We start from the raw sequence: 22700 nt of genomic DNA, 5'->3' as shown, positions 1-22700 counted from the left end.
ATGTACAGTACATTTACAATAATACCATAAAAAAGCAATGAAAAGTACCTAACTTTTGAGTCTGTCAAAGGCCTACACGAAGGCATTCAGCCCAGAAGTAAAGAAGTGGTTGTGTTTAGGGAACAGACTGGTATTTATGATGGAGTTTGGGATTAAAGTTGGGGTCACTTAATGTTATTTACATACTCTGAAGAAGAATTAGTTGGAAACAGGAGATCTTATAACATGGAATTTAGAGGTACCAGCTAGATTTCTTTACCTACATGCTTCATTTTACGATGAACTGACTTCTGATTTCAGGAATATATTCTTTGCGGATAACTCTGTAGAAATTTGTCTAAATATTAACTTTTGATGAAATAATGAAAATCCTGTTGTGATTCTAAGGGAAAATTCCTGATATAGTTGAAAAAGGGGCAAGAAATGATTTTATCAGTACATGCACACTGAATTGCACAATGCTGCGATGTGGTGGAAGTGGCAGATAGATACCTCTTTGGGGGAGAACAAAGACCTAGACTTTGTTCAAAAGCTACACAAAACCTGCGTCTTTGTAAAAAGAGATTCACACCTCACATCATCTATCCCAATAAATTCTTGATACCGAAGTGAATACTTCTCGACTGTGGAGGGAAGATTATTTTCTCTCTTAAAACTGTAGAGGTAAAGACAGGCAGAAACAATTAAAGAAGAATGTAACAGTTGAGTGTAATGGCCAAAACACTAAATGAAAAGGAAGCAACAGAGTGGGATAAATCTTTGTAATACACATTAAAAGGTTTAAAAATAAAAACTGAGGGGCACCTGGGTGACTCAGTCAGTTGAGCCTCCACCTCTTGATGTCAGGTCAGGACATGATCTCTGGGTCCTGAGATCAAGTCTTGTGTCAGGCTCCACATTTAGCATGGAGTCTGCCCTTACTCTTGCTTGCTCTCTCTTTCTCAAATAAATAACTAAAATCTTAAAAAAAAAAAAAAAAAGAAAAGAAAAGAAAGAATAAAATCTGAGTTGGTTGGGTTGGGTATCTGACTTTGGCTCAGGTTGTGATCTAGGGGTCATGGGATCGAGCCCCATGTTAAGCTCTGCACTTAGTGGGGAGTCTGCTTGAGATTCTCTCTCTTCCTCTGCCCCTCTCTCTGTCAAGTAAGTAAATATTTGATATTTATAATAATATCTTTAAAAACAAAGAATGAAAGCTGAGAAAAGACACCTCTAACCTCTCTGGTATCCACATGGACACATGAATACTGGGAATAGGCTTTATTTGGAGGAGAAATCACTAGTAAAGAAAGGTTAAAAATTGTTTTAATATTAATAATTTAAAAACCCTTAAAACAACTATGAGTTACTATTTTTTGTTAATTTAAGTTAACAAAAAGAAATGGATACGGTACAGTGAATGTGAGGGTTTAAAAAATAGGAACATTTATCACAGAACTGCAATATTTTGTAGAATATTCCTGGCAGTATATAGTAAAAATGTTCTTGGCTGAATAAACCTAATTTTTGAAAATTAGTCTGAGGAAATAATTATAAACAAAGATAGAGCTAGATATATTCTAATTTTGTAATGCTGTGTTTCACTGATCCAAACACCAGTGACTTTAAGATGAACCATTATTTTATATGTCATTAAGAGAAAATATGCTGCTTTTTAAGCTAGGTTATAGTGCTTATTTTTATCACCAAAAAGAGTAATTTTCTACTTACTCCAGGAGCTGTATTAGACTTATTTAGAGATAATTTTGAAACCCTATCACATTTCTGCATATTTAAAAAGGCACATACAAGCAAAATAAATTGGTTAACATCTAAACTGCCTTGCGTACAGTCTTTTTTTTTTTTTAAACTAAATCATTTTACTTCATCACAGATGTTTGTATTTTGTATATCTTTTGTCTTCTGTGCCATCAAGGTGTTGATGTTGCTGTAGTATTTTTTAAAATAAGTGAACCACTGTTCCCTTTGGGATATTTTTCCAGATGACTGATGGCGTTTCTGTGCATGTTTTGACCCTGTGTTTTTCCCACTGAACCCATATATGACTTTTTCCTCAATTAAAACATATGTCTTTGGAAGTTCAGTGACTTTCGATTAAGTCAGTAGGAAGGTTCCTGACAATTTGATGTTTGATGTATTAACAGAGGACTTGCAAGGTGATCGCACCAGCCTTGTATTGCTTAGACGTTTGTTTTATTTATTCTGAGGGAGATGGCTTTTTTTTTTAAATCTTCTTTTGCACTGCTAGTCAAGCGTTAACAAGTCATGGAGTGCCAGAGGGGCACCTAACTGCATGAGATGAGAACAATGCAAAGAGCTTGGCCAGGTTTGTGCAGGAGCAATGAGCAATGAGTGAAAGAAAGCCACATCACAGTGATTGCAGAATGCCATGGAGATGGTTTTTGAGGTGTTAAGATCTTAAAAATATACATTTTGGAATTGATGGACTAGGGTAGAATTTATAAGAGCAAACTGATAAACTATCTCAAAATCCAGCTATAGGTCACAGTCAAGTACATTAGAACATAAACTCTGTCATAGACTATTATTCCACACTGAAAAATGGACTCTCCATATAAATATTCCTTCATTGTTAAAATAGGGTTCCATAACAATTATACATGATTAATTCATTTAGTGATTAATATATTGAACTCCTACTGTGTTTCAGACACTTGGAAAAGATAGACCGGTGTCTGTGTTCAGGGAGCTCGTATTCTAGAGGGGAAGTGGGCAGAAGGTTGTAAGTGAACAAATACAGTTGCTTGAATAAACAGATTGGGGGCACCAACCCCTTGTGCAGTTGAAAATCTACACGTGACTATTGACTCTTCAAAATGTAACTGTTAATAGCCACCATTAATTGAAAGCCTTACCAATAACATAATAGTTGCTTAACACATATTTCATATGTTGTATGCATTATATACTGTGTTCTTACAGTAAAGTAAGCCAGAATAAAGAACATGTTATTAAGACAATCATAAGGAAGAGAAAGTGCATTTATGGTACTGTGCTAAAAAAAAAATCTGCATATAAGTGGACCCATGCAGTTCAAACCCCTGTTGTTCAGGGGTCAAATGTAATATCAAATACTGGTTAAATGCTCTGAAGGAAGCAGATGGTACAAAAAGAGCAGGTAGCGAAAGGGACCAGTTTACAAATGCTGGGGAAGGAAGGCCTTGCCGAGGAGACGGTAATGAGGCCGGGGACTATGGAACAGGACGGGAGGGGCCAGCACTGTAGAAAGGTTAAGGGAGGCAAAGGGGAAGAACCCAACAGTCCTGATGGTGGAACTGCAAGGGCAAAGGTTGGGGTGGGAAAGCCCTTCGCCTATCTGAGGAACTGCAAGCAGTCCCTCTTGTTGAAAGGTAGTGATGGAGAGTGATAAGAGCTAGAATGGATCGTGGAGCCCTTTGGAGCCCATCATTGAGCATTGCAGGGTTTTTTTATGAGTGAGAAACTGTTTAAGCATGAGAATGATGAAATCTGATCGTGTTTTAAGAAGCCCTCTCTGCTCCTGTGAAGAATGGATTGGAGGGAGCAAGAGTGGAAAAGGGGAATCTCCCTAGAAAACCAACCAGGCAATAGCTTGTCTTGGCATGGATCTTGATGGGAGAAGCAGAGATGAAGAACATCTGAGCACCTCTTGCTGAAGGACGGCAGAACAACACTGAGAAATCTGAGATAACTTGTAGTTGTCAAGTTTGAGCAGCTGGGGGAAAGGCAGGGTATTTACTGAGTTCGGAAGATGGGCAGGGTTAGGGGTGCAATATGGAAGCATCTAGAATTCAGTTCTGGACATGTAAAGCTTGAAGTGTTTGTGAAACACACAAAATACCAGGTAGGCAGTAGAAGGTATGTAGAGGGAACAGAAAGGGAAAGCCTGGGGTGGAGATACTCAATTAGAATTGGTTGGAAATGGATGTGATCACTTTAGGGAAAAATAAGAAGGCCCTGGACTTGGATTAAGCTTTGAGGAAACTTAGAGAGGAAGAAGAGCCAGATGAGACTGAGCAGAAGTAGCCAGTGAGGTAGGAGGGAGGAAGAGACTCAGGAGAGCACCTTCGCATTTGAAATCATCCTCAGGGATCCCAGCGACAGCCCTTGGGTGGAAGCCATGACGATTCCAGCTGTGTAAAAACTCGTGTTTACATACAGATAAAACAACCAGAAGAGGCTATGTTTTACTTTGATGAAGAGACTATTAGTATTATCTCTTGTGAAGTTGTTCTAATAACAAAAACATTTTTTTTAAAAACAAAAACAATTTTTTTAAAAAGGAGAAAGAAAACACACAGTGAGTGTGTCTTGGCAAACACACTTCCTGACTGACCATCTGGTGTTAAAGAGAAGGGTTCACAGTGCGATTTTGTTGTTGTTGTTTGTTTTTCGTGGGTTGTGGGAAAGCCTGAATTGTTTCGTGTAAGCGGGAGAAAGACTGTAAGCACCCAAGGAACGTGTGCTGGTGCCCTCTAGTTCTTCATGATGTACTTGGTTCTTGCAGGTGTGGTATGCTGCATCCTATGCTGAGTTTGTGAACCAGAAAATTCACGACATTTCTGAGGAAGAAAGGAAAGGTGGTTGGATTTTTTTCTATTTTCCACTTTCTGTATGAATTCTAAATTGTATATATTATATCAGTATGCAACCTCCGGTTTTCCTATCTCAATATATTTAAAAGATATTCCAGTAGGTTTTATTTATTTATTTATTTATTCAGCTACACATCCCTCTCTGATTTGGGGATCAAATGACAGTGACATATTTACATTTTGTTCCTGGGTGGCTGGAAAGTAGTATTTAATGTAACGAAAACCTCCAAATACTAAATTAGAATCTAGACCTGAGGACAGTCTTTATCTAGATTTAATCATCTCTGAGGACATTCACAAGGCAGGCATTGACTTTGTTTTTAATGTAAATGTTACTGAAGTATGATTTATGTACAGAAAAGTGCACATATCATAAGCATACAGTCAGATAAATTTTCGCAAAGGGAACACACACCTGTATAACCTGTACCGGATGAAGAAACAGAATGTGGCCAGTGCTCTGGAAGTCCCTTGTGCCTTCTTCACTCTTGGGTATAACTAACATCCTGACTTCTAATACCATGGATATGGTATGCTTATATCAGGCTTCATATAACTAGAATTATGTATGTTCTGGGAATCTTTGGCTCGACATGTTTGTGAGATTTATCCATATTGTGGGCTATTGTAAAGCATTCATCCTCATTGCTATTTTGGTAGTCTAGAGTACAGCTAGACCATAATTAATGCATCTGTTTCACTGTAGGTGAAAATCTGGGTTGTACAGTGCAGTTCTGACACTTAACCTGGATTAGGTCACATTGCACAGGTTAAGGGCTGAATCTTTCACAAGACTTTCTTCATTCAGATACCGGCTGTAAGCTCTGGCGTTCCCATGTCACCTGCATTTCTGACCAACTAACTACAGTTTAGGGAACTAGAACCTCCTGAGGCTTGATAATTTTCTAGAATGACTCACAGAACTCCGAAAAGTGCTATGCTTATGATTACAGTTTTATTATAAAGGACACATATCAGGACTAGCCAGATGAAGAAGTGCTTAGGGCAAGGTTTGTGTGGGCCCCAAATAGGAAGCTTCCATGTCCCATGTCACCTCTGTGGCACACTGATGTATGGTTACCAACCCAGGAGGCTCACTTGAACTGCAGTGTCCAGAGTTTTTATTGAGGTGTCATGAAATAGGCATGGTTGATAGAACTGTTGGCTGCATGATTGAACTTGCCCTCCAGCTCTTGCTCCCTGGCTCAAGGCTCCAGGCTCCAACCCTGTAATCAGACAGTTTGACTTTCTGGCACAAGGAGCCCCCTATCTTGAGTCATTTTAGGAGAATCTCACGTATGGTCAAAGACTACCACGATTGACAACGGCACTCCTATTATGTGAGCTATTCCAAAGACTCAGAGGTTGTTTGCCAGGAACCAGGGACAAAGGCCAGCCGAATTCTTTTTTATACAACAGGGTTGTTTCTAGTTTGGGACTATTTTGAAGAGTGCCACTGTGAACATTCTTACATGGGTTTTTCTTTTAGTGGACCTATGTGCGTACTTCTGTGGTGCACATTCAGGAGTGGCATTGCTAGGATTGGGTGTGCCAATAATCAGCTTTAGTAGCTACTTTAACATCTTGTTAAAGTAATTATATTGGGCTTTGGCTTTTAAGTCTTTTTGTGATAAGAGGCCTTCAGCTTATGAACCCTGGTTCAGAATCCCTAAGTCATCTGCATGCAGATTTCCTCGGTAGCGCTTTCTGTCTTTCCAGTGTGGTGAGGCTGTGTGGGTATGTGTGTTGGGGAGATGGGAAACGATAGTATGACAGAGTTCAGTTCTTTGATGTCTTATATGAATATAGAAGAAAATAAGATCCTAGAAACTACTCTTGTCAAAGTCTATCCTTTGATTTTCTTAACAAAAGAGTAGTGTAGATAGCAGACACTGTGCTTATGGGCTGGGCTCCATGAGATGAGGATGGTGGGGACACTGGGCATTTGAGGTCTATTGCTGTCTCCTGGTCATCAGCCATTATGATTTCTCTCCTGTGACTGCAGTTCTTCGTGAGCAAGAGAAGAACTGGCCTTGCTACGAATGTAACCGCCGATTTATAAGCTCGGAGCAGTTGCAGCAGCATCTCAATTCCCACGATGAAAAATTGGATGTGTTTAGCAGGTATCAGAACGTTTTGCAAATTTGGGTGTTAAAGGTCCAGATTCATTTCCATATTGTCGGTCAACTAATGGGTGTTTGTTTCTGGGTGTTTCTGTGTGTAGACAGGTAATCAGGTGGGCTGCAGAGGGAAAGTTCTTGTTTGTCATTTCCCTTTGCTTGCCCCCATCCTCATCTACTGTTGGTTTTTTTTCTAGCATAATCAGAGTACCCAGCATTAGGAGATCTTTCCCCCATAGCTGCCTCTTCTAAGAGATTCTGGGATGGGAATTCTTGAGATAGCACACAGTCTGCCTCTCTGATGTGCAAACTTTTTTCAGAAGTAGGATTCCTTCATCAAACTAAATCATAGGTTTCATTCCATAGTACAATAAAAATAGATAAGTGAGAATCCTGTAGGTTGGGGTAGGCAGGGGCCAGATCAGGTAGGCCTTATGGGTCATGGTAAGAAATTTGGATTTTATTCTAAGTATGATAAGTCTTTATTTTTTTTAAAAGATTTTTATTTATTTATTTATTTGAGAGAGAGACAGTGAGAGAGAACATGAGCGAGGAGAAGGTCAGAGAGAGAAGCAGACTCCCTGTGGAGTTGGGAGCCCGATGCGGGACTTGATCCTGGGACTCCGGGATCATGACCTGAGCCGAAGGCAGTCGTCCAACCAACTGAGCCACCCAAGCGTCCCTATGATAAGTCTTGAAAGGGTTCTGATCAGGGAGTATCTGTGATGTGAATTTATATGTCGAAATGTCATGCAGGATGAAAATTAAAATGTCACTTGTGCTTTCTTTGGATCAAGAGTGAAGACAGGGAGTCCAGTTGGAAGCTATTTTAATAGTTCAGGTGAAGAATGAGAGTATTTTGGAATGCGGTAGCACCGATGGGACACCATTAGGGTTGCCATCTTTTACAGGATTTGAAAAGAGAGGAGATGGAATGACACAGTGTTTAGGCAAGTGGGAAAATCCGTGTTCTAGGGAAGGACATATGACTTCCTCCGATCATACCGTTAAGAGCTCTCTTGAGGTTCGTGGTCATGATGCTAAAGTGAGACCCCTAGCATGGCTCTTTGTCATCGTCCAGTATCATTTACTGCAGTGATGCCAGTGCTGAGCAGCCAGGGAGTGGGACGGCACAGTGTGGTGGCTTTGCTGGCACAGCAGGAGTGATGGAGCAGCCGTGGGGACGGCAGTCGAGAGCGAGCGGTGATAGCAGTTACAGGGAATGACTTCAGAGTTTCTGTGTGGAAGAAGGGAGAGAAAACATCAAGAGGTTGTAGGACTGCAAACAGGTGACAGAAGGACCGCACTGGAGGTGGTGGTGAGATGCAAGGATTGTTGAGTCCAGGGATTTGAGGGTGTGAGCTGGAAAGCGAGAGGTAACGTTCGAGTGGGCAATGCGTGGAACTGAGGTAAGGGGACGACGGGGCTCGATACGGAGGGTAACCCGGTCTAGGATATGACCGTGGGAGCCATAGGAGTAAGTGTCTGAGGTGGGTGGAGGGCATAGTGAGAGTGAAATCACTCCCTGTCAGGTGTCTCTAGAACTCTGTTCATGGCTCTGCTATCGCACTTTTTATACTGTGTTTTTTTGGTTTGTGTGCCTGCTGTCTCTATTAGACTTCTGAGGGCAACAACTGTCACATATAACTTGTCTTTATTGCCTAGTATGGGGCGTGGCACATGGTATATAAAGACATTTGTTGGCTGCCTATTAAAAAGAAATTGGAGACCATTAGGAAAATTTGAACTTTGACTAGATTTAATAATATTGAGCAACTATCAGATTTTTTAAAAAAGATTTTATGTACTTGACAGAGAGAGAGAGATCACGAGTAGGCAGAGAGGCAGGCAGAGAGAGAGGGGGAAATGGGCTCCCTGCTGAGCAGAGAGCCCTAGGACCCTGAGACCATGACCTGAGCCGAAGGCAGAGGCTTAACCCACTGAGCCACCCAGGCGCCCCACAACTATCAGATTTTTAAGGTGTGATGATGGCATTGTAGAATATACATGTGTATATCTATCTATCTATCTATCTATCTGTATGGAATATAGAAAAAAGAGTCCTTGTATTGTAAAGACATATTTGTGGAAATATTTGCAGTTGAAATGATGTCTGGACTTAGTTCAGAATAATCTAATGCGTAAGTGTGTGGAGGAAATAGCCGGGGTGGGGGTACATTGGAATAAAATTAGCCATGAGTAGCTAAGTATTGAAATCAGGTAATGGGCACATAGGGTTCATTGTGTACATTGGGTTCTACATTTATCTAGGTTCAGAATTTTCTATAATAAAGAGTTTTTTAAAAATTCTGGAACAACATATAATTTTTGTTAAATTGCTAAATAGATAAGTGGAGAAATAAAACATGATCTGGTATTTTACACATACCTCTCACACACATCTTTTTTCTTTTCCCCTCCCCTCCCCTTCTCTTCCCTTCCCTTCCCTTCCCTTCCCAGTATCGTTAACATACAGTGTTAGGTTAGTTTCAGGTTCAACAGTTCCATACAATACTCAGTGTTCATCAAGTGAGTGTACTCTTAATCCTCTCACTCATTCATCTTCTAAAAGAGATTTTAGGGGCACACTTCCTGAATTCCTTTATTGAGGAATTTTTATATGCTAGAAATCTATTAAAGAAGATAAAATTTACTTGGTGTTCACAAGGCATGTTATGGCACAGTTGAGTTAGAAATTTGTTTTGACCTGCCAGAAGTTTATAGCAAAACAAGAAAGTTCTTTTGAATCTAGCCACATGTCTTGGAAGGAATAGGAAGTGAAGCACGGGAGAAGGAGGGGAAGAATGGAATCTTGTCTCTAGGAACGCACTGTAAGGCCTAACGTGTTCTGTCTTGTCTGCATTTCTCACATTATTTCAGAGATATGTTTGTGCTTTCCGAATTTTCAGTAACAAAATGGTTGTCAGGGCTCCGAGTTTTCAGTAGCTCCTTTTTTTCTGAATAATTTAAGATATCTCTGGGCTATATAGATGGCAGGGATGAGATATTTAGAGAGTGTATATTACCAGGGCTCCTGGGTGGCTCAGTCAGTTAAGCAGTCTACTCTTGATCTCGGGCTGTAGAATTGAACCCTACGTTGGACCCTGCACTCAGCACCTGGAGTCTGCTTGTCCCTCTCTCTGCCCCTCCCCCGCTCATGAATCGGCATGAGCATGCTCTCTAAAATAAATTTTAAAATCTTAAAAAAAAAACTTAAAAAAAAAAGAAAGTGCATATTATCAAAATGATTGTTGCCAGTAGAAAAAAGAATCAGGAAAAGTAATAAAATGAGAGGAAATCAAGATTTGGGGCTCATCAGCACCGTCGAGGGAAAATACTTGTTAGGGAGTACTGTGTAACCATGTTGTTTATAACCTAATCTTCTGTCCCCAGAACAAGAGGCAGAGGAAGGGGACGAGGCAAGAGGCGATTTGGTCCTGGTCGACGACCAGGACGCCCTCCAAAGTTTATCCGCTTGGAAATAACCAGTGAAAATGGGGACAAGTGTGACGACGGGACACAGGTACCGGGGGAGGAAGAACTCTGTGTTAGATGCCTGCTCTGGGGATCTGGAACGAGTACCAGGCTTCAGTACAGGTACCTCCTGGAGGCTGATAGTCCTGCCATGTCCGAGCTTGGTGGCTTGTTAATTAGAGGATGACTGGGAGAAGGCGAGAAGAAGGCATTCTCAAAAAACCCTGAACGTATTCTTGAATGTTACAACAAAAATCCAACTTTGTTGCCGTCAAGATTTGAAATTGGGGGCGCTTGGGTGGCTCAGTCAGTTAAGTGTCTGACTCTTGATTTTACTTAGGTCACGATCTCAGATCAAGTCATGATCTCAGGGTTGTGAGATCAAGCCCCATCTTGGGTTCTGTGCCGGGCATGGAGCCTGCTTAAGATTCTGTCCCTCCCTCTCCCTCTGTCATCACCACCTCACCCCTGCCACCAAAAAAAAAAAGTTGAAATTGTCCAGATATTGTTGGGGGATAATGTTTAATTAGTTTCATGGTCTTATTCCAGATGAGTTCTCCTCTCAGAGTCTTTTCCTCATGAAGTGGTCTAGAATATCTCTTAGTTTTACATCCTGTGGATAGTTACCTAGTCTTGGATAGTTTTCCCAGAAGGAGACTATTTTTTTCTGAGCATTAGGACTCTAGAGATTTAAAAAATAGGCAGCAGTTCCAAATACTAGCTGGCACTCTAGCATGGGTCTGTCTAGCTGGGGAAATCATTCCTGGTTATTGCAATTTCAGGACTTGCTACATTTTTCCACGAAGGAACAGTTCGATGAGGCTGAGCCAGCTACTCTGAATGGGCTAGATCAACCAGAACAGACCACCCTTCCCATCCCTCAGCTGCCACAGGAAACCCAGCCTTCTCTGGAGCACGAGCCAGAAACTCAGAGCCTACACCTGCAACCCCAGCACGAGGAGAGCGTGCTGCCCACCCAGAGCACGCTGACAGCTGATGACATGCGCAGAGCCAAGCGTATCCGAGTAAGTGGGAAGCAGAGCTCCTCCTTCACGAGGTGCTGCCCTTTCTCCAGTCGACTGGCTTTCTAGGTGCCATGTTTTTCCAACTCAATCACCATCCACTCTGAAATCTTGCATCTAGCCTACCACACACTGGATCCCCTTATCTAGGAGGAATGTATTAACTACTTCTCAGTGTCTTTGTGTCCTGTGACAGCCTGGGATGGCTGGTCCTAAATTCCATCAATTTAGTGATGACACAGAAGCTTGGCTTTTGGCAGCTTCTGGATTAGTATAGTTCGAGTAGGATAGCTCTCTGGATCCCTAACCTCACAGATTGGAAATGGGGAAATAAGTAGGTTTAATTATAATAATTATTTACACTGAAGCCACTCTACTCCGTGCCTAATGATAGCTCTCAGATTTAATTTCGGGTACATGAATTTGGTTGTCTACAGTTTCCAAAGAAGACTGGCAAATGTCATTACTCATCATTGCGAAGGGACCCGTGTCCACATTGCTATGGCAGGTAGAGTTTACACACCCGGGACAGCCTGAAGTGTAGTACCAGGTTTGGGAGTTGGTCATTGTTACACTTTTGTGGCCTGTGTCTCAACTGTAGACCATGCGGCCACCCAGCTTCCACGGCCTCCAGGTCAGATGTGTTACTCTTACCTCACAGATAGCATTGGAGTCTGAGTTAGTTCCTGGAGGAGAGGCATGTGGAGAACAATAGGGTTTTGTGGGATAAGTGTATGTGCTGACCAGTTTACATCCAGAAAACGATGACTTATTCCACTGTCTATGGCAGCGGTATATACTTTTATGTTATGTGTGGCTAGAAAGAGGTTTTTTTTTTTTATACCTTTCTAGGCCTTACAGTTTTGAGAGACGTGATTGTCTTTGCTCATGTTTCTTTTGGTCTTCTCACTTGCCTACACGTAGCTTATATTTCTCTTGGTCTTCTTACTTGCCTGTAGACTGGAAGAGACCTTGAAAAATAGTCTAGTCCATGCCTTCCTGTAAAAATACATTTAAACATTTATAGCAATATAATAATATTGAAAGGTTGTCAGTGCTCTGAGGCTAAGTAGTCTTAGGATCCTGTGATGGAAACATATAATGCTTTTGGCTCCATGTATGTTTTTTCCAAAGACTGTGGAAACATATGTAAATATAGACCAGAAAGGCAAAAAGGTATGAATTAATACCTTCCTAATCTGTCATTCTACATTATTTCCCAATCTGCATTTTACTCTTGCTCCATGACTTTCTTTTCTGCTTTGGCCATTCTGATTTTTCACCAAGTCCAGAGAAATGCTTACAAGATTTATTTTTTTTTACAGGAAAAAAAAACCCCATAAAAACAACCCAAAATGAAAGCCCACACATGTAGTGAAGTTGTGGTTGTACGAGCCTAGTGTAGCTCTAACGGTGTTCGTATCCTTCAGTGCATTGGGTGGCTGGTTTGGGTATGAGGTTCCTTGCATCAAAGCAAAAGCCACGTGCACTTGGCTTTTGGAGGTCAGTCTTAGTTGAGCTCTTGTGTTTCTTCCTCTCACACCTTCTAAAAATTAGGGCTATGTATTTTTTCATCTTTTCTCTCCAGATTGGTAATGACCAACTGAAGGGAAGTCTTCCAATCCCATTGGTAATGTAACTATTTTTCTCTCCTCTAATGCTGCCTGCTCAGTTGGAGCTGCAGGTAGGTTCGTTTCCTGTGTTCCACGTAACAGAACGTTATTGACGTGTTTGCTGACCTGCTGTTCTTTGCAACCTGTACTTGCTAAAACCTGGTGGAATCTACCGTAATTGCAAATCAGTCAATGAATAACCATTTATTTTCAGGTAGACCGATGAATACATTGTGGGTGGCAGATTCCTCCTACCCCAAATGAAGGGTAGGACTAAGTGATCTCCAGGATCCCATCCAGTTCTACAACAGTTTGGATGACTTAGGGAATGGTAGTGAGATCTGACTGCATACTCAGCCCTGGCTAGGGACACCATGCAATCTTCCCATGAGTCCTCTCCGCTAGGAGCTTACCATCTAATTATGGAGAGAGTGCTCATGTAATGGATCTTAGAGTCAAGGGCTAAACTTGTAAGTGTAGCCTGTAATTGCTATAGGAACTGGGAAGTGAGAAAGGCCAAAGAAAGATGAGAAGGGGTCGGGGAGTAGTTTGTGCAGGAAGCAAGCCTTAAATGTTTTGGGAGAGAGACAGGAAGAAGTGGGCTGTTTCCAGGGCTCTTGGCCATAAGATCAAAGGCCAACACATAGGCATGTGCTTGGAATGGTTTTGGTACACTGCACATTGTAGCTTGACCCTAGTGTGGGGTGCCAGTTGAAGGATGGCGGAGAGTGAGGGCTGGTCCATTAAAGGCTTTGAAAGTCTGGTAGAAATAGGCAGAAGAGTGTTAAAACAAACAAACAAACAAGAGCCAAAAAACAAACAGGATTGATTTCTTTTTGGTATCAAGATCAAAATAATATGAAAAGTGATCAAGAATGAATTTCCTTTAGCTATTAATATCAAACTTCAGAAACATTATAGGTCTTTGTCTGCAAAGAATCTGTTGTCTTAGAATTCACTTCAATGTGAGTTGAACCCCCATCACAGATGGCAGCAATCATAGCATTTTGGCACCCAGAGTATCTTCTGGACCATGTAGTGTCGTGTGCCTGGCTGATGGCAACTCAGGGGTCAGAAGATCCGTAATGGATCCGTCTGTGCTTTTTTACCACTTCTCATGGTTTCTTCTAGCAATGTGTGCCAGCAGAGCTCTGAGCTACACTGGAATGTAGAATTAGAGTAGAAATGGCCTGCAAGTGGGTCAAGGGGTGGGGATAGTTTCAGCACTTTCACTGCCTTGTACTGTGTAGATTACATGAGGATCAGAGGAATATGATCTTCAGGGCTCCATGGGAATTAAAAGGACAACGAGAACAAGGCCTGTGGACAGAACTAAGCCCGAGGAGCCCAGTGGCTGCTCAGCGATCAAGTGTCTGAGGATATTCAAACTAATCAGAAATGGCAGAAGACTTACTAGCATAATAGTTCAAAACAAAACCGGGTTCTAGATTTGGCACCCCAAGAGGAGTGGAATCCCCAGTGGGACCAAGGGCAATTGTACATGGTGTCTGTCCTTGGAAACCATATCGAACTTGGATAAAGGAAATGATTCTCACATGCTGTAAGCACTCTAAATCTGGCATGTCTGAATCTCGGGATAGTATTTGTTTGTTTGCAGTATTTCCGTTAAGTTTTCCAAGTCTCCCAAATAGTGAGAGCTCTTCTGTGCAATAAATATTTGTTCAGATGGAGTAAAAAGATTGGGTACCTGTCGAACAGGATGATAAAGCACAAGCAGACTCTGTGTCTGACATGAGGATGGTCTGCTCCTGCAGATCTCTGCAGGTGCTGTAGAAGGATCTTGAAAGAATTCTTTCTGTTTCTCATATGAAATGCATTTCATTAATTCTGGAGTTTTTATTGAACACTTCCTATGAGCTAAGCTATATATGAAGGGATCTAGACACAAAGGAGAATATGATGTAATGCAGTTCTGAAGCAGTGTCCGTCCACTGGGGAACACAACAGAATTTCTAAGTATTGCCTCAAGATAAACAAGTAGCTAAAATCTCTCTCCTGGTCCCGAGAGAGAACCTGGAGGAGAAAGTTTTCTGTCATATAGTAACTGTGTTCAGAATTTTCACTAAGGAAAAAAAAGGTTATTCTGCTTTTTTCCTGAATGATTATTTCCCACTAAATTTAGTTTAGAAGCTGCTTCTTGTTGGGGGTTAAGCATGGTTCATTGTATTTTTTTCATTGCACCAGTAACGTATCAAGGTCTCCATTAATGCTTCAGTTACTATTTCCTTGGTTACGTAAGCATACCCATTCACAGATACATTTTTTTTGAGGGAATTCCCCTCCTCCCCACAGCTCTTTAAAGCTTTCCCTCTGGTCTTTTGATGAACCTGTGAGTGAGTCTTCATTATAGTATAGCTAAAATATTGATTCTGTATTCCCTGTGTGAAAGATGATTCTGTTGATCTGCTCTCAGTAGAGCATGAGTTGTTTTTCCAGTGGTAGTAATGAATTTGCACTGAATATCTGTATTTTCTCACTTGGATTCCCTATAACAAGTGCATGAATTTACAATAAGATGGCTAATCAGCATTAGAAGTGCAATCTGTGACTGCAAAAAAAAAAAAAAAAAAAAGAAAAGAAAAGAAAATTGAGTAGTCTAGACAGGGAACAAAAAGATACTCTTAACTTTGTTATCATGGCCTTTTAACCAGTGGAACTAAGTAGCTACACCGAGAACTTATCTTCTGCATTTTCTAAGTAGGAAGTGGTCAAATATACACATTGCATTTATAATGTGTGCTCATATATCTTATCTCATGAAAGAACATGTTCATATAAATCTGTATCCTTCATTTCTCTTTCAAGTTCTCTTTCTTAAATTGAGATATAATTCACGGACCATAAAATTCACCCTTTTACAAGCGGTGTTTAGAATATTCTCAGTTGTGTAACCATCACCACTAGAATTCCAGAACATTTTCATCATTCTGAAAGTAACCTTGTATCTGTTGCCTCCTTCCCCAGCCCCTGGCAAGTACTACTCTTCCGTTTTTTTATATCTTTTTTTTTCCCCTAAACATTTTAATCAAGCTTTGAATTCTTTTTCTCAAGAACTTCAGCAAGTCACATTTGGCTGACTTGCTCCAACCTCATTCATGCATGTGTGACTCATCCCACATCACTTCTTCTAAATCTCCAATTGTTGCTCTGCTCAACTCCGGAATTTGTTTTATCATACAGATCTTTTATTGGGAATGCTATTTTGGCTGTGACTGACTTAAATTCTTAAAAAAAAAAAAAAAAAAGAACCCAAACAAACCCATATATTCATAAACATCATAAGACATAAAAAAGGTTTGCTTTCCAGGGGGATCTTCTCTGGGCATGGGTTTAGTTTTCACGTCTTCACCAGAGAAATCTTTCCACTGTGTGTCCTGGAGTTTAATATCTATGAAAAGTCTGACTGCAGAGACGATCCTCTTTCTCTGTAGGTGTGCGAGCTGCTTGCCCGCCTGACTCCTCGCTGAATGATCCTGTTTGTGTGTGTCTTTCAGAACGCAGCTCTTCAGCATCTGTTTATTCGAAAGTCTTTCCGGCCTTTTAAGTGTTTGCAATGTGGGAAGGCCTTCCGGGAAAAGGACAAACTGGACCAACATTTGCGTTTCCACGGGCGGGAGGGGAACTGCCCGCTGACCTGTGATCTCTGTAACAAGGGCTTCATCAGCAGTGCGTCCCTGGAGAGCCACATGAAGCTCCATTCGGACCAGAAGACTTATTCTTGCATTTTTTGCCCAGAATCCTTTGACCGCCTTGATCTGTTGAAGGATCATGTGGCCATTCATATCAATGATGGCTGCTTCACGTGCCCAACTTGTAAGAAACGATTCCCAGATTTTATCCAGGTGAGTGTCTATTCCTGAGACTCCTGTACACTTTTCTTCTTTGGTAAAAGAAACTTCGATGTTTGGAAAATTGAGACTGCCTACCGCCTGCATTTTCATCCTGTCCTTGAAACAACTTTACGGTTGAGAACAGTATTTCTTCAATCAAGCTACTTTTGATAAGCGAAACATCATCATAACCCTTAATTGTCCAAATCAGACATTGGCATTGAACCATTTAAGTTGTATTGCAAGGAGCAAATACCCAGATCTGATTATCATTTTTACAAAGTCTTTCTTAATCTTTGCCAGTACGCTCTACTCATAAAATGTAGAGAGCCTGTAGAAGACGTACTCCCATTTCTTGGCCTGGAAACATTTTCTCTCTACTACTGTGGTATCCTGTCTTGCTTTACTAAGGTCATGCATTTTGGAAGGAGACAAAGAGAGTTGGTATATAATATACTTTTGTATCAAGCACTGACCTCCTTCCCTGGACTATATTCTGGAGCAAAATAGGTGAGGATAAATTCCAGAATATTCATGATTTCATTTGAACATCAAGTGATGATCTGCTAGTTCTATGTTAGTCAATGAATAGTTAAATATAAATATCTAATAAAAATATTTTCCCTCTTAAAAAAATTACCTAGACAAAAGGAGCTCATAGTTCTGCTAGTATGGGGAGCCTTGGTAATTTTGTCACTCCACAACAGTTAGAAAAGTGGCTTATGGCAGAATCTAATGGCAAAAGAGACTCAAAAAACAAGCAAAATGTCTTACAGGAATGGTTTGCTACGACTCACTACTTAGCCGTCGTTCACGGCTCTCCTTCACTGGGTATTTATGGCTAAGGAATTTCAGAGGTCATATTCCTTTATTTAAATTATCCAAAAGCATGGGGAATAAGTCCCGATTAAGGAGAAATGATACTGATGTTGTGTTGTTCTCATAAAAGGGTAATGTATTTTATATCATCAAATTCATGTCTTTATTCTTCAGAACCTTATTTGTTTATTTATTCCAAGATTTTATTTATTTATTTGAAAGAGTACACAAGCAAGGGGAGTAGGAGAGGGAAAGGCAGACTCCCCTATGAGCAGGGATCACCATATAGGGCTCCATCCTAGGACCCTGGGATTATGACCTGAGCTGAAGGCAGACGCTTAAGCAACTGAGTCACCGAGGTGTCCCTTTCAGAACCTGATTTGATGGAAAGATGTAAAAGGACCAATTAATGAAAGGGACAAAATTGCTTCTATATGTGTTGGAGGCAGGAAAGAGTGAGAAAGAATCTTTTTTTAATCTTTCTGTGGATAATTTTTTACCAAGATTTATTTAAATCCAGAGGAATTCTGCTTTTAATCTTAAAAAAGGAGAGAAAGAAAAATGGGTCTCATGTGATCAGGGCTTTAACTGAGCAAGTACTCTTTGTTTCTTTTCTTCAAGTTATATGGAGGTTAAGATTTATAAGGCTTTCTGGCTACTTGTTTTGCTTCTTGGTGACAGGAGTGCTGTGTGTGAGGCCACTTATCAATCACATCCGATTGGGTTATGAGGCAGGGCCGATGAAAATCCATGGGAATGCGTTTGGCTCCCTCTAGTGTTCATAAGCTGCCATTTGTCCTTTCCTTGGGTCCTCTGACTGACTCGCGTCTCCAACTGCCAGGTGAAAAAACACGTGCGGAGCTTCCACTCAGAAAAGATCTACCAGTGTACAGAGTGCGACAAGGCGTTCTGCCGCCCTGACAAACTGCGCCTGCACATGCTCCGACATTCGGACCGCAAAGATTTCCTGTGTTCGACGTGTGGGAAACAATTTAAGGTACAGAAGCAGTGAAGGGCCTAACGTTCTCAGGGTCACAGAAATTTCGCGGGGCTAAGGAGAGGTGCCTGTTCATTCCATCAGTTAATCACCTCCTTACAAAGAGCTGAACTTGGGATGCATTTTATGTCTCACGTTTGACTTGGTTATGGTAAAATGAGGGGGAAAATCTCACCTTAATATCCCCAAATAATTAATATAATTGTGGAATAGAGTGATAACCCATCTCCTTAAAAGAATCCAAATGTACAATAGGTGGAACTACATTGCTTTGAATTCCCAAGAGAACAATACGTTTACTTACCAAATCGAGAAACTTTTGTTGGGGACCTATTACGTATCAGAGCCTGGCAATCGAGCTTTGAAAGTCTCGGAACTGTCATCTAAGGAAGGCAGGAGATCTGTGGGATGCCGAACGGCTTGGGCAACTTTGGGAAAGGGTCATGACTCCAGGATTAAAAGAAGACATCATAAGTATTGGTAGCCTGCCTAGACTTTAGAAGAAGCAAGGGGCAAACTCGCAGGAGACTCAGGGATAAGAGTTCAATAAGGAAATAGGAAAATAGTAAAGTACGTTTCATTGGGGAATCAGATGGCTCACACTGAATAGAGAAACACTAGTGAGTGTGACTGTAGATCATGCTGTCATAGAAACTGGAAAAGAATCAGAAAAGGATGCAGAAGGGAAAAATTAATTATAAAAAGATGCATTGTATAGAATTTGGAGATGGTAAAGAGATATAGGAAGTAATTTTCAAGCTTTAACTTGATATGTTGTGGAGTAGAATCCTGCTGGCATTCAGTGTACAGTAGCACAGTTTGGGCCTTTGCGGAGAACTCTAATGTGACCTCTAAATAGGTGTAGGTTCTTTTTCATTTCTTTTATTATTATTATTATTTATTATTTATTTTTTAAAAAGATTTTATTTATTTATTTGACAGACAGAGATCACAAGTAGGCAGAGAGGCAGGCAGAGAGAGAGAGAGAGAGAGAGGTGGAAACAGGCTCCCCACCTAGCAGAGAGCCTGATGCTGGACTCTATCCCAGGACCCTGAGATCATGACCTGAGCTGAAGGCAGAGGCTTAACCTGCTGAGCAGCTAAGGTGCCCCTCTTTTTCTTTTCTTAATTAAAAAACACCACCAACGGGATGCCTGGGTGGCTCAGTGGGAGTTGCCCGCGGTGCCTGCTCTCAGCAGGAGAGCTGGTGGCTCAGTAGGAGCCAGCGAGGGTGATCGGGGCCATCCCAGCAACCCACCTCCAGCTCCCGGAGCATCCTGGCCACTGCTTCCTTCCTGTCTTCCAGTCTGGTGTGAGCCTGTCTCCTCCTGAAGACTGAGGACCACACTAGGAAGGGGATCCGTGTCAATACAGTTAGTTCTCCTTAGCTGAGTTGACACAGTCTAAAAGCACAACAGTTCATTTTTCAGACTATAATGAGTTATTTTTCTAGAGAACAAATTGGATGTCATGTGCCTTCAGACAAACCCTTTAATTTTAATAGCCTTTTAGATAGATTTCAAAGTGCTTATCACTTAGAAGTCACCCCAAGGGGCACCTGGCTGTTTCAGTCAGTAGAGCATGCAACTCTTGCTCTCAGGTCACCTATCGTTGGGCATAAAGGCTTACTTAAAAAAAAATAAAAAGGCCACCAGAAGATCTGGCTTACATAATAGAATATGTAGAGAGAGTTGTCAACTCACTGTGTTGTACACCTGAAACTGATACAATATTGTGTGTCACCCAAACTCTAGTTGAATACAGGACCTGGCTCCCAGTTAGTTACCTGTGCAGTTCTCCCTTCCCCGTTGTACTCTGCTCTGCTGAACTGTGGGGTTTACGGCAGTGTGGCATGCTGTCTCACTCTCCTGGGGGCTTGACATCTGTTCTCCTTCTCAACCCACTGCTTGAAATACACTTTCAGACTCTCTCATCCTTCTGCCTGGCTGATGTCACTTCATACAGAGGCATTTCTTGATGCCCCCCTCCCTGGATTAAGTGCTTCTCCTGTGTATTCCCAGAGAACCCTTAACTTGTGAGCCTGTTGTAGCACTTCTACTGAATTGTAATTGTCCTACTACAAGTTCCAAAAGGTAGGACCTCTTGACTTTCAGGTGCTCTCACTTTAAAGAGGAAATCTGACATGTGCATTGAAAATTGTTTCTGCTCCTGGGGGGCCCTGACTGGCTCAGTTGGAAGGACACTCGACTCTTGATCTCAGGGTCCTGAGCTCGAGACCCAGATTGGGTGTAGAAATTACTTCAGTAAATAAAACTTAAAAAAAAAATGATTTCTGCTACTGTAATAGAGGAAAAAAAAAATGCCACGAGAAGGATTTGATCTGACTTGGGGTATAGGTGACACTTGAATTCCCTTAAGGGTGGGGAAGATGGAGCCTGCTAGAGAAAGGGGCGGGAGGAGGACAGGGAGAGGGGTAAAGGCACTCCAGGGGCATTTTACAGCTGGGCTGAACTAAGGCCCAGGCAGTGGGCATGGAGAAGAGGGCTACCGTATCAAGGCAAACATCTGAGGGAGAATTGGTAAAACTTCGTGTCTGGATGCCAGGCTGATGGGTGGACAGAGAGAAATTGGGCTGTGCAGCTCGGGAGCCTAGCTATTTGGGATCATTGCTGATCCAGCAGCAGCAGGATTTAGGCAGGAGGAGAAAGTGGGGCATAATGAATTGGTTTTAGGGTCGTTAGGATGGAAAATGCTGAGAAATGGCCTTCAGCGAATGTGTATGCGGAGCTGGGTGTAGTAGTAGGAAGAGGCTTTCAGGCTTATATAATGATTCATTTACAATAAGTGGGTCCTTTAAAGAGAATGGGGTTGGGGGAGATTAGTGAAGACCAGTGCTGGGGAAAAAGTAGAAATATAACAGAAGTCTGAGGTGTTGAGCTTTATCTAAAGACACTCAGAAATACTGTTATTTAGGACAGGGCTTGTAATCCAGACTTCACTGCAGAGTAGGAGATGATGAAATTCTCTGATGGGCTTCCCAGGAATGAGGTGGGTGGGGTAGGAGGAGAGAGTGGTCGTATTTTATCCATGGCAGCAAAAGAAGGAGGTAAGTGAGGGGTCCTAGCGTTGAACTCTGAACTTGGAATGGTTCCCAATACTCGGTGGGCACTTGAGAAATGCTTGTTAGATGAATGTGCTGAAAAAGGGCAGCGGTTAAATAGAAGTCCTTCTACCAAACTGTGAGGAGAGCTGTTCTGGTGGAAAGGCTCAGAATCTTTATCAGGCCAATAAGAGTTTAATCATGTCCAAGAGAAGAGAGAAATGCTGAAGAAGGGAGCTGGCATGTTTCTGAATTTTTTTTCCATTGGGATAGGCTCTGCCCGATTTTCTTTCTATGCACTCGTATAAACATGTATCACTAGATTAGGTCATCAGACTGAGACCTGTGACCTAGACCATATGCCCCATCCATAGTGGGCAGCGTGATTGTTTACATGAACTTCTAAATCCATAAGATGAGAAATAGTTAGGGGCCCCTGGGTGGCTCAGTGGGTTAAGCCGCTGCCTTTGGCTCAGGTCATGATCTCAGGGTCCTGGGATCGAGTCCCGCGTCGGGCTCTCTGCTCAGCAGGGAGCCTGCTTCCCTCTCTCTCTCTCTGCCTGCCTCTGTCTACTTGTGATTTCTCTCTGTCAAATAAATAAATAAAATATTAAAAAAAAAAGATGAGAAATAGTTAAATTTATGTGGGATTTGGAAGAGCATCATAATGTTTGTTAAAATGTGTGGGAACTGAGCATACACATGGCTTTGTAAATACAGTATTACCTATCATTCATTATCAATTTATCTTGTAAATTTTTTTTTTAGATTTTTATTTTTTATTTATTTGACAGGCAGAGATCACAAGTAGGCAGAGAGAGAGAGAGGTGGAAACAGGCTCCCTGCTGAGCAGAGAGCCCAATGTGGGGCTCGATCTCAGGACCCTGGGATCATGACCTGAGCCGAAGGCAGAGGCTCTAACCCACTGAGCCACCCAGGCGCCCCTAAGTTTTTTTTTTTTTTAAAGATCTTGTTTGATAGGGGGAGCAGCAGGCAGAGGCAGAGGGAGAAGCAGGCTTCCCACTGAGCAGGGAGTCCGATTCGGGGTTTGATCCCAGGGCCTTGGGGCCATAACCTGAGCCTAAGGCAGACGCTTAACCGACCAAAGCACCCAGTAGCCCCTGTCTTGTAATTCTTAATACCAAGTT

The 22700-nt window shown here is 41.7% G+C and overlaps 1 protein-coding gene across 3 annotated transcripts in view; it reads left to right on the top strand.

The window, feature by feature from the left end:
• The window catches only part of PRDM10 (PR/SET domain 10), a 107984-nt gene that overhangs the window by 67949 nt on the left and 17335 nt on the right, over nt 1–22700 (top strand). For all 3 annotated transcript variants that reach the window (XM_044258204.1, XM_044258203.1, XM_044258205.1), the window contains 6 exons: nt 4508–4580; nt 6601–6718; nt 10109–10238; nt 10972–11214; nt 16340–16687; nt 18336–18491. In XM_044258204.1, coding sequence (XP_044114139.1) covers nt 4508–4580; nt 6601–6718; nt 10109–10238; nt 10972–11214; nt 16340–16687; nt 18336–18491 — 1068 coding nt within the window. The remainder of the gene's footprint in view (nt 1–4507; nt 4581–6600; nt 6719–10108; nt 10239–10971; nt 11215–16339; nt 16688–18335; nt 18492–22700) is intronic.

The sequence above is a fragment of the Neovison vison genome, chromosome 7 (genome assembly GCF_020171115.1).
Source record: "Neovison vison isolate M4711 chromosome 7, ASM_NN_V1, whole genome shotgun sequence".
NCBI lineage: Eukaryota > Metazoa > Chordata > Mammalia > Carnivora > Mustelidae > Neogale > Neogale vison.
The sequence above is the reverse complement of the archived record's forward strand: the minus strand, read 5'-3'. Positions and strand labels throughout refer to the sequence as shown.